Source organism: Lygodium microphyllum, chromosome 24 (assembly GCF_053477565.2).
Source record: "Lygodium microphyllum isolate KBCC chromosome 24, Lygodium_microphyllum_v1.1.10, whole genome shotgun sequence".
Taxonomy (NCBI): Eukaryota; Viridiplantae; Streptophyta; class Polypodiopsida; order Schizaeales; family Lygodiaceae; genus Lygodium; species Lygodium microphyllum.
In genome coordinates, this window is record NC_141158.1 from 45,222,134 (window position 1) to 45,235,402 (window position 13,269).

A 13,269-nucleotide genomic window follows, 5' to 3' on the forward strand; every position below is an offset into this window, starting at 1 on the left:
GACTTAAATATAAAGGCTTCAACAACAGAGACAAGCTGAAACCAGCCTTCCTTCCGTGGATGGGTGCTAAATCCCTGATTACAACTTAATTACAGCAGTAAACAATAAAAGCAAATCTGAAAATACAAATTTACCTACTGATCTTAGACAATGCACACCGGATTGGCCCCTAAATTGGCACCCCTTTATGTTCCTTTAGCTTTATTGAAGAAAAAGTTGATTTACAAGGGGATTCTCCCAATCCCTTTCGCAATCCAAACTCCCCTTGCTGTCCAAAGTAACTAGTAAGTCTTCAATCTCTTTTGCCCCTTGATTCGGTGACTTAATTGGCCTTCACCAACTTCATAGACGATGAAAATGCCCCAAATTCAATGGCTAGCTAGTCCTCCACCTGAATTTAGCTGATAATCACACTCAGCCCTGAAAAATCCAAGTCTTGGATCTTCCAATTTTGGACACACTTCTTGAGGTTCATCCTAAACCCTAATTTCTACTGTAAATTAGGCTTTACAGCAAAGAAATTTGCAATTTCTCAGCCTCCAAGGATCCAAATGCTGAGATCTTTGGAGCAAGGCCATGAAATGGCTGGGAGATGAGAGAGAAAGCTGTAGAGAGAGAAAATTCAGAATTTTGTCGCAAAGAATGACTAAAAATCAGTTAAATGCAGCTGCTGCCCTACCACAACAGCACTAATTGCTGTCTCCTACAGCTAAGACATGCAAATCAGCTGTCACCTTGTACCTAGATGCCATCGCCCAACTATGGAGGGTCCAAATCTGCAATCACCTCCTCAAAACTCACTCGTGGCTGGCTGCAATGGCTGAAAATAGGAAAGCCATGGCTGTTCACAGCTCTCCCACATTTGCTACAGCAAGAATGATCTTATTTTTCCTCTTCTTCAGTCCTTTACTAGCCTATATGGACAAGTTTGCCAAGTGGCCACCTTCCCAAATGGTTTTTCCAACATTATCGATCATTAAATATTAAATTTCAGCCTTTAATTACTAAAAATTAATCTAATAATTATTTTGGTGCCTAAAAAATCTGACTGGCCAATAATTAAATTAGCTAGGCATCTTTCATTCCCGAGCCTCTTTGTGCCATCTTTGACCATTTGATCAACATTAGGTACCATTCAACGCCACATCTCTAGTGTCACCAAATAACACTTATAGTCAAATCAATGACCTAGGCCAACATTTGACATCAGTTTACCACCAAGTACCTGTGTAACATAACTTATAGCAACTTTTGCCTTTGACATCTCGTGCTTTTCTCGGGTACCAAGATCGTAAATTTACTCTAACCCTAGTTGCACCTCACATGTGTAACATTTACTTAATCATGTGATTAAAAATTAATCCACATGTTAAGTGAGGTTTCAAAAATACAATGCCCTCATGACAACCCTCCCCATTGAAATCCTTGCAATTGTCCTAGATTCCATTGCCAAATGCATCAAAAGCAAAGTACTACACTAGAATTTCTATAGGGCATCATAGTCAACACAACATTGCACACTACTATTCAACCATTCCATATACTCAACATATGCTGAAAATTACCAGCCAACATAACATAATATGAGACTTACAAAGAATCTCAAAAGCATCGCCAAATTATCATGTGACATGTCCATTTCTCATGAGCTCAATTCATCTATCAAAACCAAACCATAGTATAGCGAAAACCAAGCATAAACCATGGCTGAAACATCAATGGCATCATAAGACATGTTGTTGTCCGCAAAACCACATGAATACCACTAAATATTAATGATCATATGCTGAAAACCAACATTCGATAATCAGCCCCTACTGATCATTAACTGATGCTACACCAAGCATAACCAATGCCATACCAAGCATAACTATTTACACACCGAGCATAACGGATGCAGATGTACAGTTTCAAAGCTGCAGTGAAAACCATACCGATCTGCAGACCAAACATAGTGACTAGTACATTGAATAGTGATCTGCTAACAAACATATTGTTCAGCTACAGTATCCTAAATGTATGCTGAATACATTCGAGATCCACTACTTCCAGAGCTGTCCGTTACTTAGGAGCAGAGGTGCTAGCTCCCTCACAAGCATCACGTAATACTCTGGACCTCTACTTTGTTAAACCTAATTGAGCCGGAACTAACGTTGGCTCTAGTTGGAAAAGCATCAAGGTAAAGTTGCAACAACTGAGGATGCTCTGCCAAGTCGTCCTCCTCCATTCATTTGACATCCATTCGTGAATAATTCCGAAACTTCACCAAGTACCTTCTAGAACCCTTACCCTTGATCTTCCTCTCTTTGTGTGCCAAAATCTGCTCTAGTACCAGTATTTCATCGATCTTCAACCTCCGGCTAAATTTCAACAGATATATCCTCTGGTACATCTCCATGAAAAGGTCTAAGCAAGCTCACATGAAAGCCATTGTGTATCAGTGTGGAGGCAATTTCAGCCTATAGTATGCATCACTGATCCTCTCCAACACTTGAAATGCCCCATAGTATCTCATAGTCATCTTTGGATACAATCGCTCTTTGCCCTTCACCTTTTTCAACCATGCATTTTTAAATCGCAGCAATACATAATCGCCCTCTACAAAGTGCAAAGCACGCATATGAGGATCAACTACTCTCTTTTACTTATCTTGTGATCTTTGAAGCGCATACTTAACCTTCCGATACGTTGCATCCTTGCTTTCCACATAGCGATCAGTCTCAAAGATCTTATCTTTTGTGTGCAAAATAGAAGGTACTTTCTTACCACCCTCTACCACCTCAAAAGGAGCCTTACCAGTGCAACTATGCATTGGGTTGTTGTATGCAAACTCAACCAACGGCAAATATTGTTCCCACTGTGCTTTGTGGTCTGATACATAGCACTTCAAAAGATCTAACACTGGAATTTGCCTCCTCAGACTGACCATTAGATTGTGGATGGAAGGATAAAGAGAATTTCAGCATTATGCCTATGTTCTCAAACAATCCTTTCCAAAACAAACTTGTCATCGGTAGGTCACGATCACTAATGATCAACTTTGGCATACCATGATATTTAAACACAGGCCGCATAAAAAGCCGTGCCATATGAAGACATGGGAAGACATATGAAAACAAACCCTTGCTGGTCATCATCCCCCTTCACCACGTGATTGACCAAGGAGTGATACATCCTCTACACTTGATCTTATATCACCATGTGAAGAGATGCATGCTGTAATTGACTGCTGAGAACAATTTCAGCAATAATGCAATAGTTTCAAGTTGCAATCAAGTACCACGGGCCCACCCATTCAAAGGATTTGATTGTATCCCGACAATGGAACCATGAAACCAGCCTTCCTTCCGTGGATGCGTGCTAAATCCCTGATTACAACTTAATTACAGCAACAAACAATAAATGCAAAGCTGAAAATACAAATTTATCTACTGATCTTGGATACTGCACACCCGATTGACCCAAAAATTGGCGTTCCTTTCGGTATTTCTTTAGCTTTATTGAAGAAAAAGTTGATTTACAATGGGATTCTCTCGATCCCCTTCACAATCGAAACTCCCCTTGCTATTCAAAGTGACCAACAAGTCTTCAATCTGATTTGCCCCTTGATTCAGTCCCTTAATTGGCTTTCACCCACTTCATAAACGATGAAAATGCCCCAAATTAAATGGCCGGCTAGTCCTCCACCTGAATTTAGCTGGTATTCACCTTCAGTCTTGAAAATCAAAGTCTTGGAGCTTCCAATTTCTAGCACGCTTCCCGAGGCTGCTGCTAAACCCTAATTTCTGATGTAAACTAGAATCTATAGCAAAGAAATTTGCAATTTCTCAACCTCCAAGGGTCCAAATGCTGAGATCTTCAAAGCAAGGCTATGAAATGGCAAGGAGATGAGAGAGAAAGCTGTAGAGAGAAAATTCAGAGTTTTGTCGTGAAGAATGAATGAAGATCAATCAAATGCAGCTGTTGCCCTGCTACAACAGCATTAATTGCCATCTCCTATAGCTGAGACATCCAAATCAGTTGTCACCTTGTACCTGGATGCAATTGCCCAACTTAAAGGGGTCTGAATCTGCAATCACCTCCTCAAAACTCACTCGTGGTTGGCTGCAATGGCTGAAAATAGACTGGCCATGGCTGCTCATAGCTCTTCCACGTTTTGCTACAGCAAGAATGATCTTGTTTTTGCTCTTCTTCAGCCTTTTACGAGCCTATATGTACAAGTTTGCCAAGTGGCAGCCTTCCCAAATGGTTTTTCCAACATTATCAATCATTAAATATTAATTTTCAGCTTTTAATTACTAAAAAATAATCTAATAATTATTTCGGTATCCAAAAAAATAATCTGACTGGCCAAAAATTAAATTAGCTAGGCATCTTTCACTCCCAAGTCTCTCTGTGTCATCTTTGACTATTAGATCGGTGTTAGGTACTATTCAACGTCACATCTCTAGAGTCACCAATTGACATTTATGGCCAAATCAATGACCTAGGCCAACAATTGACACCAAATACAATCAAATACCTGTGTAACATAACTTATAGCAACTTTTGCATTTGACATCCCGTGATTTTCTCGGGTCCTGCAATCGTAACTTTACTCTAAACCCAATTGCACCTCACATGTGCAACATTTACTTAATCATGTGATTAAAAATTAATCTACATGTTAAGTGAGATGTAAAAATACATGTCCTCATGACACAAGCAAAACTCAAACCCTAAGCGCAAAACGCAAACACAAAAACTCAAAACGCAAACACAAAGACAAACACAGAGAGAAGAAACTCTGAAGTAAATAAATGCTATAAATAAATGCAAGAGTATACAAAATACCCAAGGATACAGCAATGCAATGTCAAAGAGTGACGTTTATTCAAAGACTGTTGAATCCCAAGTGTTGTGATCACCACACTCAGAGTCTAGAAGTTTGAGGAAAATACCAAATACTAATCACTAGAGTATTAGGGAACTGAGACGATGGCTGTGGATGATACTTGATGATGAGGGCGGCAACAAAAAGCTATAAACACGACATTAGAACGGCAACCCACAGTAGAAGGAACACAATCAACTATCACCTGTAGACAGAAGGGCCGAACACAAGTAGCAAAAGGTCGCCGAAACATGTAAGAGATCACTGTGAACTGGTGGAGGAGTGTCAAAAGCAAGGTTGTCAGGTACAAAAGATACAATATGCCAAGGTACGATAAAATACGGTACTAATTGGTACCTTATGATTTTATAAGGTACGGTACAATATTAGTACTTTTTTTTTTTTTAACTGTGTGTGTGAGAGAGAGAGAGGGGGAGGGGGAGGGAGGGGAGTTTGGCAATTTGGGGAGAGAGAGAGAGAGAGAGACACACACACACACAGAAAAGGGGAGGAATGCCCTTGGAATTGCATACTCATCTTGGAAGTTGGGGGAGAGAGAGTGAGTGAGAGAGACTTGAAATTATGATAAAAAACACAAGGCTTGGGAGTTAAAAGATATTGTGTGGTCTAGTCTTCATAGGCCAAAAATAGCCTATTTTTTGGTACGAATTGGTACGGATACATACCGTACAGTACAATACGAACCATATCGAACGAACTAGTCAATACGTAGTACGGATGCAACTATGGTCTAAACGCAATGTGTGTGTGTGTGTGTGTGTGTGTGTGTGTGTGTGTGTGTGTGAGAGAGAGAGAGAGAGAGGAAAGGAGAGGGATGTTCTTGGAATTGCATACTCATCTTGGAAGTTTGGGGAAGAGAGAGAGTGAGAGACTTGAAATTATGATAATAAACATAAGGCTTAGGAGTTAAAAGATATTGTGTGGTCTAGTCTTTATAGGCTAAAAATAGCCTGCTTTTTGGTAAGAATTGGTAGAGATACATACCGTACGGTACGATACAAACCATATGGAACGAACTAGTCCCTACATAGTACGAATGCAACTATGGTCTAAATGCAAGCTAGAGGAGGCAAATTGTGTATTGACGATGGCAAAAGACTCCAAAGGCAACAAGAAAGAGCACGCAAAACAATGGGTGATAGCCAAGAAGGAAGGCACTAGGCACTGCAAGGGCTGACGGAGGAGTGACAACAGTCGCGAAGGGTAGACCACCACATGAATGAAGGCTGATGGCTGAAATCTACATTGAGAATAATCCTAAAGGGTAAGCGGATCCTGTCTATTTATGGATGTTGAAGGGAGCCCCAAAAAAACACGGTTTTGGGGGACCATTGAAACTCTCTTGAACCACGCACCAAATTTGTGTTTTTCACTAATTAAGGGTCTTCTGGGACTATTTAAAAATGCTAATCAGCTATAAAGCGTGTTTTAGCTCAAAGGTGGAACTTGAATGGGAGGCTAGACAATGGTTGTCCCATGTCACTATGAAGAGGATACTCAAACTGATGTTCTATGCTACCAAACCATATGAGAAAGTCCTCAATGGAAGATGTCAGCACCCCATAGGTCTAAGAAGGCCTCTAGTCTCATGCGCTTCGAATCTCCCTGCGATTGCTTCCATTGGCAGCCAATAGTATGAATAATATTTCTCATGCCCCATGGAATCCTCAACTCCTCTATCAATAATCCACCCCATTCCTCCTTGAGTCAATAATCTCTCCTTGAGCATCTTGGAAAGCAACATGAGAGTTTTACTATCCTCTAGAGAACTCCCAAAAATTGTATCCCTACATCTCCTTAGTCACAACATGTTGTCTATAGTTTGGGAACTCTGCAAAACTCAAGCTCAGTGCATAATGCAAGATGCTACATTCCAATAGTAAAATAAAGAGAGTAAGCTTTCCTTGGGCTACAGCTCTAGTCCAAAACTCTGTTAAGACAAATTTAATGATACCCTTATCCGACATCTGTGTCAATGTTATCAAGCTTAAACCAACCTGATCTTGCTTATCTAATCATCCCTTCTTAATCGGGTTGTGTACTGAGAAGGGAATTTTGGAGCCTTATCTTGAATGGGATCCCAAAAAAACAAATTCTCTTGGTCCCAGGACCCAATCCTCTAGTAGGCCCAAAATCCTTCTTATCCACATGTAACTAGAGCTAGATCTATACAGCCTGCAAACTTTGCCAAATCAGCTTCCTCATGATTTTGTTCATGATTTTGTTGTCCTTTGGTAAGCCCAAAATATCCATCCCTCTTGCCTACAAGTAGCTTGGTCTAGAACTATGTATTACTTCCTCATCAGCCAGCAAAGCAAACTCTGGTGAATTAGCCTCCTCCCTCATGAGTTTGGCGTCCGCTCCATCTGCCAAACAGGAGGATCCTTAAAGTGCCCACTGGTTACCTCAGGAGTGCTAACAACCTCTACCTGAAGGGGTGGGACCTTCTCTAGTGTGCACATTGTGACTGTACATGACCGTTAAAGATCCAGAGAGCTTTCTGTGGATTCTACCCATTATGGAAATATTTGGATATGATAGTGGATTCATGTTCTGACCGCGAATTCGTCAATCTTCATTGGAGACTCTCACCCTATAGGTACCCATGTGCCAACTGTCTTCATCAAGTGATTCATCTATGGAGTAATCGCCCTTTTCCTTTAGAGGTGCTCCTTCGTCCAAACAGAAGCTTCTTCACCACCACCACCCACAGCATTTAGAGCAGCAAGATGAATTACCATTAGTGGCAAGGAAATTTTCCCAGTCAGGCTCATCTCTTTGCTCGAAAAAGAAATTAGGCTCTATGGACCATATGGTTGCCTGCAATCATGATTTGTTTACAGGAATGCAAACTCTTAACATAAAATTTCTTGTACGGATGCTTTCAGCACTCTCTTCAAGATCCTTTCTGGGGTAAAAAGTTTAATTTGCCCCAATGTTTTTTGACAAGCTATGCTCTCAATCGAAAAGGCAGCCAAAGTTGTTGGGAAATAGTGACTTCACGTGAGTGCATAGCCCTGGAGTCAAACTGCAACTGTCACTACCAAGTGTTAGATATCTTACAAGACCAAAAAGTAAAGATCACTAAGTGCCTTCCTGAACTGGATTGTAATGCACTGGAGTGCCTCAATTGCTCCTATGACATGATTCAGTATATAAATTCCAGGTAAATGTTTCTTAGAATACGGTGACACTAAACAATGCAAAAAGCATCAATATTCTACATTACATAGATCATCAGGCCAGCTATCATGGTCATAATATTTCCATCAACTACTCAAAATAATCTTTCTCAAGAAATTTAGAAATACCTGGCTCAATGATAAGAGCAGCAACATGATCATGGAGGTTCGAACAAGATAAGAGCTCCCTTGAAATATAGCTTCTGTATACATCAGCCACCTGTGATTCCTCGCGGCTCTCAAGGAACAGTTCATTCCTTGATGAGAATACCAAATCCACTGTAACATGAACAGGCACACTTTTCAGATCTGTCGATCTCAAAATAACCTTTAATGCATGATTCAGAAACTTTCATGAAGCAACATGCCAGACAATAAATTTAACGTCATCGATCAAAAGTAGTTTACATTTTCCAGAAATTTCACAGCAAGTCTTCCAGAAGCAATTTGGAACCTTAACAAGCCACTGACGATTATGCATGTAGATATACGGGGTGTCCAAAAACAATCCCCTTCCACGATACCTGCAAAATTAATGAGCACCTGATTTTTGAGTATGTCACTAAACAGCGAACTATTTCAGCATGATCAAAAATGCAATCTCAATTTTTGGTCAAACAGTACAATGTAAATGTGTTGAAACCAAAATAGAAACTCATTGTCTTTACGCTTTAGGTAGCATGAAACCATTACCATGGCTGCTGAAGAAATCCAGTATATGCAGAAGGGGATTGTGCCTCTTGGGCACCCAATGTATCTCCATGGTAGGAACCTTTCAGTGCCAGAACCTGAGTGGAATGCAGAGCAGACTATGAATAACCAACATACAATACACTCCAGAAATAAAACTTAAGACATGTTTTTACTTCTTGTGGTACTGTTGAAAGTACCCCAAGATTGAGAGACTTGAGAGGAATAGAGAACACGCATGCATGTGTGAATGTGTATGAGTGTGAGAGGGAGAAACCATAAGATTTGTTAACTGCAGAAGGCCAAAATGACCTGTAAGACCATGAGTTACAACAATATGTAAAGTAACACAACTATCTGGAAAAAGAAACCGTGAATCGTAGAGACAGGAAATGGCCGGAACGGCCCCTCGGCACACGGAATCGCCTTCCCCAGCACGAAGCCGTCATGGGACGCGTTGCAAATCTGTGGAACGTTCCTGTCCCGTTTCAGACAGGGAATGCAGCAGGGACGTTCCCTGCTGCTTTCCCTGTCTAAAACGGGATAGGGAACGCCACATGGCACCCACTTACCTTTGGCCCGCTTGCTGCTCCCAACCAATCGTCTTGTGTGTTCCCGCCCGCGTCTCTCCTACTGCTCGACGCACGTCCCACCCACCTCTTGTCCCGCTTCCTTGCAGCGGCCCCCAGTGACCATTCTGCCCATTCCCAGTTCCCCCGTCAGTGGCCAGCCGCCAGTCCCCCCGTCTCCTCCCGCCTCCAACCTCTCTTCTTCCTTCTTCCTTCTCTTCCTTCTCCCTTCTCTTCTTCCTTCTTCCTTGGACCTTCTCCCTCCTCTTCCTTCTTCTCCTCTTCTCTTGAGTCTTCCTTCTTCTCCAAGTTCCAAGTTCTCCATTCTTCTCCTCTTCTCTTCTTCCTTCTCTCTTGACTCTTGACTCTTGGGCCTTCTTCTCCAAGTTCCAAGTTCTCCATTCTTCTCCTTGTCAGATCGGAGAGGATCGAGGTGCAGCTGAAGTGCAGTAGACAGTGTGAGAGTGAGAGACAGAGTTGAGCACGACACCCAATGCAATAGTACTCAATAGAGTGTCAACTGAAAGTACAAATGATAACCCTTATACCTTAGAGTTATAAGGGGCTGTTCACACCCGAACACGAACACAGTAAGTGCCCGTAAGTGTGCACCACAAGCACATACAAAATAGTACACATAATCTGGGGGAAAAAACCTCTCCTACCGAGAGTAAAAAATGCCCCAGTGTCCTAGTGATCACCCGCACACTCCCATATGAGCGTAGGTGTAAGTAAGGCGTGTGAGATACCCAACAAACCCCCCTGGAGTGAAGAGTGATCAAGTGTACAAGGATCATCCGCCACCAAAGGGCGTCAAATTCAAAGCATCGCGAAATGCTTCAAATTTGTCTCGTGGAAGAGCTTTGGTGAAGATGTCTGCCACATTGCTGGTGGTAGGACAGTAGACAAGGCTGATATCACCTGCATGTAGCGTCTCTCTGACAAAGTGGTAGTGAATCTCTATGTGTTTCGTGCGAGCATGAAACACAGGGTTCCGTGCCACTGCAATGGCACTCTGACTGTCAGTATATAAAGGAGTAGGCTCCGTAACAGATACATCCAAATCAGCAAGTAAGCGTCTAAGCCATACGCACTCAACTGCAGTAGTGAAGGCTGCCTTGTACTCAGCTTCACATGACGACGTGGCAACAGTGGATTGTTTCTTGCTAAGCCAAGAAATGCATGACGAGCCAAGAAAGAAACAATTGCCACTAGTGGAATGACGAGTATCAAAATCACCAGCCCAATCAGAGTCACTGTAAGCATGTAACTGCAGTGGTCCCCCCTTGGCATAAAGCAATCCAAGAGCTCTAGTACCCTGCAAGTAACGAAACACACGCTTCACAGCTTGCCAATGCGACATACGAGGCTGATGCATGTACCTGCTCAAAACTGAAACGGCAAACTGTATGTCTGGCCGAGTGTGGCATAGATAGATGAGACATCCCACTGCTGGAGCATAAGTATGGATATCAAACAAATCACTGTCATCATGTAATGACAGTTTGAGCCCAGGTTCCATGGGTGTACAAACTGGCTTGCAATCCTGTAAGCCAAACTTCTCAAGAAGTTGCCCAATGTACCTTGACTGACATAATCCAATGCCTCTAGCATCATGTACAAACTGGATGCCCAAGTAATAGTGCAAAATACCCAAGTCAGACATGTCAAAAGTTTGCTGTAAATTATTTTTGAATGCTGAAATCTGATCAGCACGTGTTCCAGTGAGCAAAAGGTCGTCTACATATAGACACAAAATCAGCATGGATCCCCCCTCTTTATGTACATAAAGGGTAGACTCAGATGGGCTGTTTACAAACCCCTGACTAAGCAAGAAAGCATCTATCTTTGCGTACCAAGCTCGTGGAGCTTGTTTCAAACCATATAGAGCTTTTTTCAGCTTGCATACTAAATTTTCTGAGCCTTCAACTGCAAAACCAATGGGCTGCTGTACATACACTTCTTCTTGAAGTTCCCCATGTAAGAATGCAGTCTTTATATCCAGCTGATGCACTTTCCAACCAAAATGTGCAGCCAAGGCAATCATAGACCGAATGGTCGTCATACGGGAGGTAGGAGCAAAGGTCTCCTCATAGTCAATGCCCTTTTTCTGTGCGTAGCCTTTAGCTACCAGCCGTGCCTTGTACTTATCTATGGATCCATCTGCATTCCTTTTCAATTTGTAGACCCATTTCGTACCAATGGCACGCTTGCCAACTGGCAAAGACACCAAATCCCAAGTATGATTCTTATGAATAGAATCCAATTCAGCTTGCATGGCTGCCATCCAATGCACACTATGTCGTGCATCCTCAAAACATTCAGGCTCCTCATTATCATGAGTACATGCTGCCATAACAAACTCCATGGAATGTGCTGAATCATGCAGTCGAGTTTGCCTTCGAGTACGACCAGCCAAGGGTGTTTCCAAATGACTATCTCTCATAGTCTGCGTGTACCATCTAGGCACCTGTCTTGCTTCCTGACTGTGTACAAGTTCCTGCTGAATTTCAGTTTCAGCAATGTGCTGATTTACTGCATGTTCCATAGGAGCAGCTGGCTGAACATTAGGTTCATTTGCTGAAGTACCAGCTGAATCACCAAATGTAATGGGCAGCAGCCCTTCAAAGACATCACGGGCAGCCTGATATGTATCAAAACCAGCCAAGGATAATTCTGATTTTTCATCAAATACAACATCCCTGCTGACAAAAACCTTCTTGGTCACGGGATCATAGAGTCTGTAGCCTTTGCTTTCGCTGCTATATCCCATAAAGATGCATTTTACAGCCTTGTTGTCCAACTTCTTTCGAAGTACCTGTGGAATATGGGCATATGCAAGACACCCAAAAGTACGGAAGTGGCCAACAGAAGGTTTGCGGCTGTGCCAAGCCTCAAAAGGTGTGACGGTTTTCAAGGCCTTGGTAGGGCATCTGTTCAAAATGTGGCAAGCGCACATGACGGCTTCCATCCAAAAACTATGAGGCAAACTCTTTGCCTTCAGCATACATCTGGCCATCTCCATGAGTGACCGATTTTTCCTCTCTGCTACCCCATTCTGCTGTGGAGTATATGCAGTAGTGTACTGATGGATAATGCCCTTCTGCTGCAAATAAGAATTCAGCATAGAGGACATGTATTCCCCCCCTCGGTCCGAACGGAGAGTCTTAATCTTGCAACCAGACTGAGTTTTCACAAGTGCACTGAAAGTCAAAAATGCATCATACACTTCTGACTTCTTTTTCAAGCAATAGACCCAGCACAAACGTGTAAAGTCATCAATAAATGTTACAAAATAGTAACAACCACCCAATGACTGTGCCTGCATGGGCCCACAAACATCCGAATGCACAAGCTACAATCTGGCTGTTGCTCTAAAAGCAACATCACGGGGAAAAGAGAAACGATGCATTTTCCCCAAAATGCAACCCTCGCATAAATGCTCAGGAGGTCTCTCCAAGAGAGGTAATCCATCCAACATCTGAGTACGCTGTAATAGCATCAAGCTGCCATAGTTTACATGCCCCAAACGAGCATGCCATAACTCTGCCTCTAACATAGCAGGAGTAAGAGTGGATGTCAAATATGCAGACTGATCTACCGAAAGAGCATCCAACTCATATAACCCATGACACAGAGAACCTGTCAAGACCAATGTCATGTGTTCCTTGTCACGGACCATGCAACGGTCATCATCAAAGGTGACCTGCAAACCACAACGTGCCATAGAAGAAATGGAAAGCAGATTCTTCTTAATGCCAGGCACATACAAAGCATCCTGTAGGCGGAGAATAGAGCCATCAATGGCTGTAAGCTGAATCTCCCCAATACCACGAACAGGGTATGATGCATTATTAGCACACTGAACAGACTTCCCAACGAGAGGTGCACCAAGAGAAGCAAACAAATCTCTACGAGATGTGATATGCCGTGA

The 13,269-nt window shown here is 42.3% G+C and overlaps 1 protein-coding gene across 3 annotated transcripts in view; it reads right to left on the minus strand.

Annotated features, from left to right (window-relative positions):
• Nucleotides 1–13,269, minus strand: part of BIO1 (adenosylmethionine-8-amino-7-oxononanoate transaminase) — a 143,292-nt gene that overhangs the window by 46,409 nt on the left and 83,614 nt on the right. For all 3 annotated transcript variants that reach the window (XR_015688319.1, XM_087665116.1, XM_087665117.1), the window contains exons 7-9: nucleotides 8,770–8,864; nucleotides 8,485–8,600; nucleotides 8,206–8,355 (exon numbers count right to left, since the gene is read on the minus strand). Coding sequence is in view for 2 of the 3 variants with exons in the window: in XM_087665116.1 (XP_087521242.1) it covers nucleotides 8,206–8,355; nucleotides 8,485–8,600; nucleotides 8,770–8,864 (361 nt within the window). In the remaining variant the exon portion in view is untranslated. The remainder of the gene's footprint in view (nucleotides 1–8,205; nucleotides 8,356–8,484; nucleotides 8,601–8,769; nucleotides 8,865–13,269) is intronic.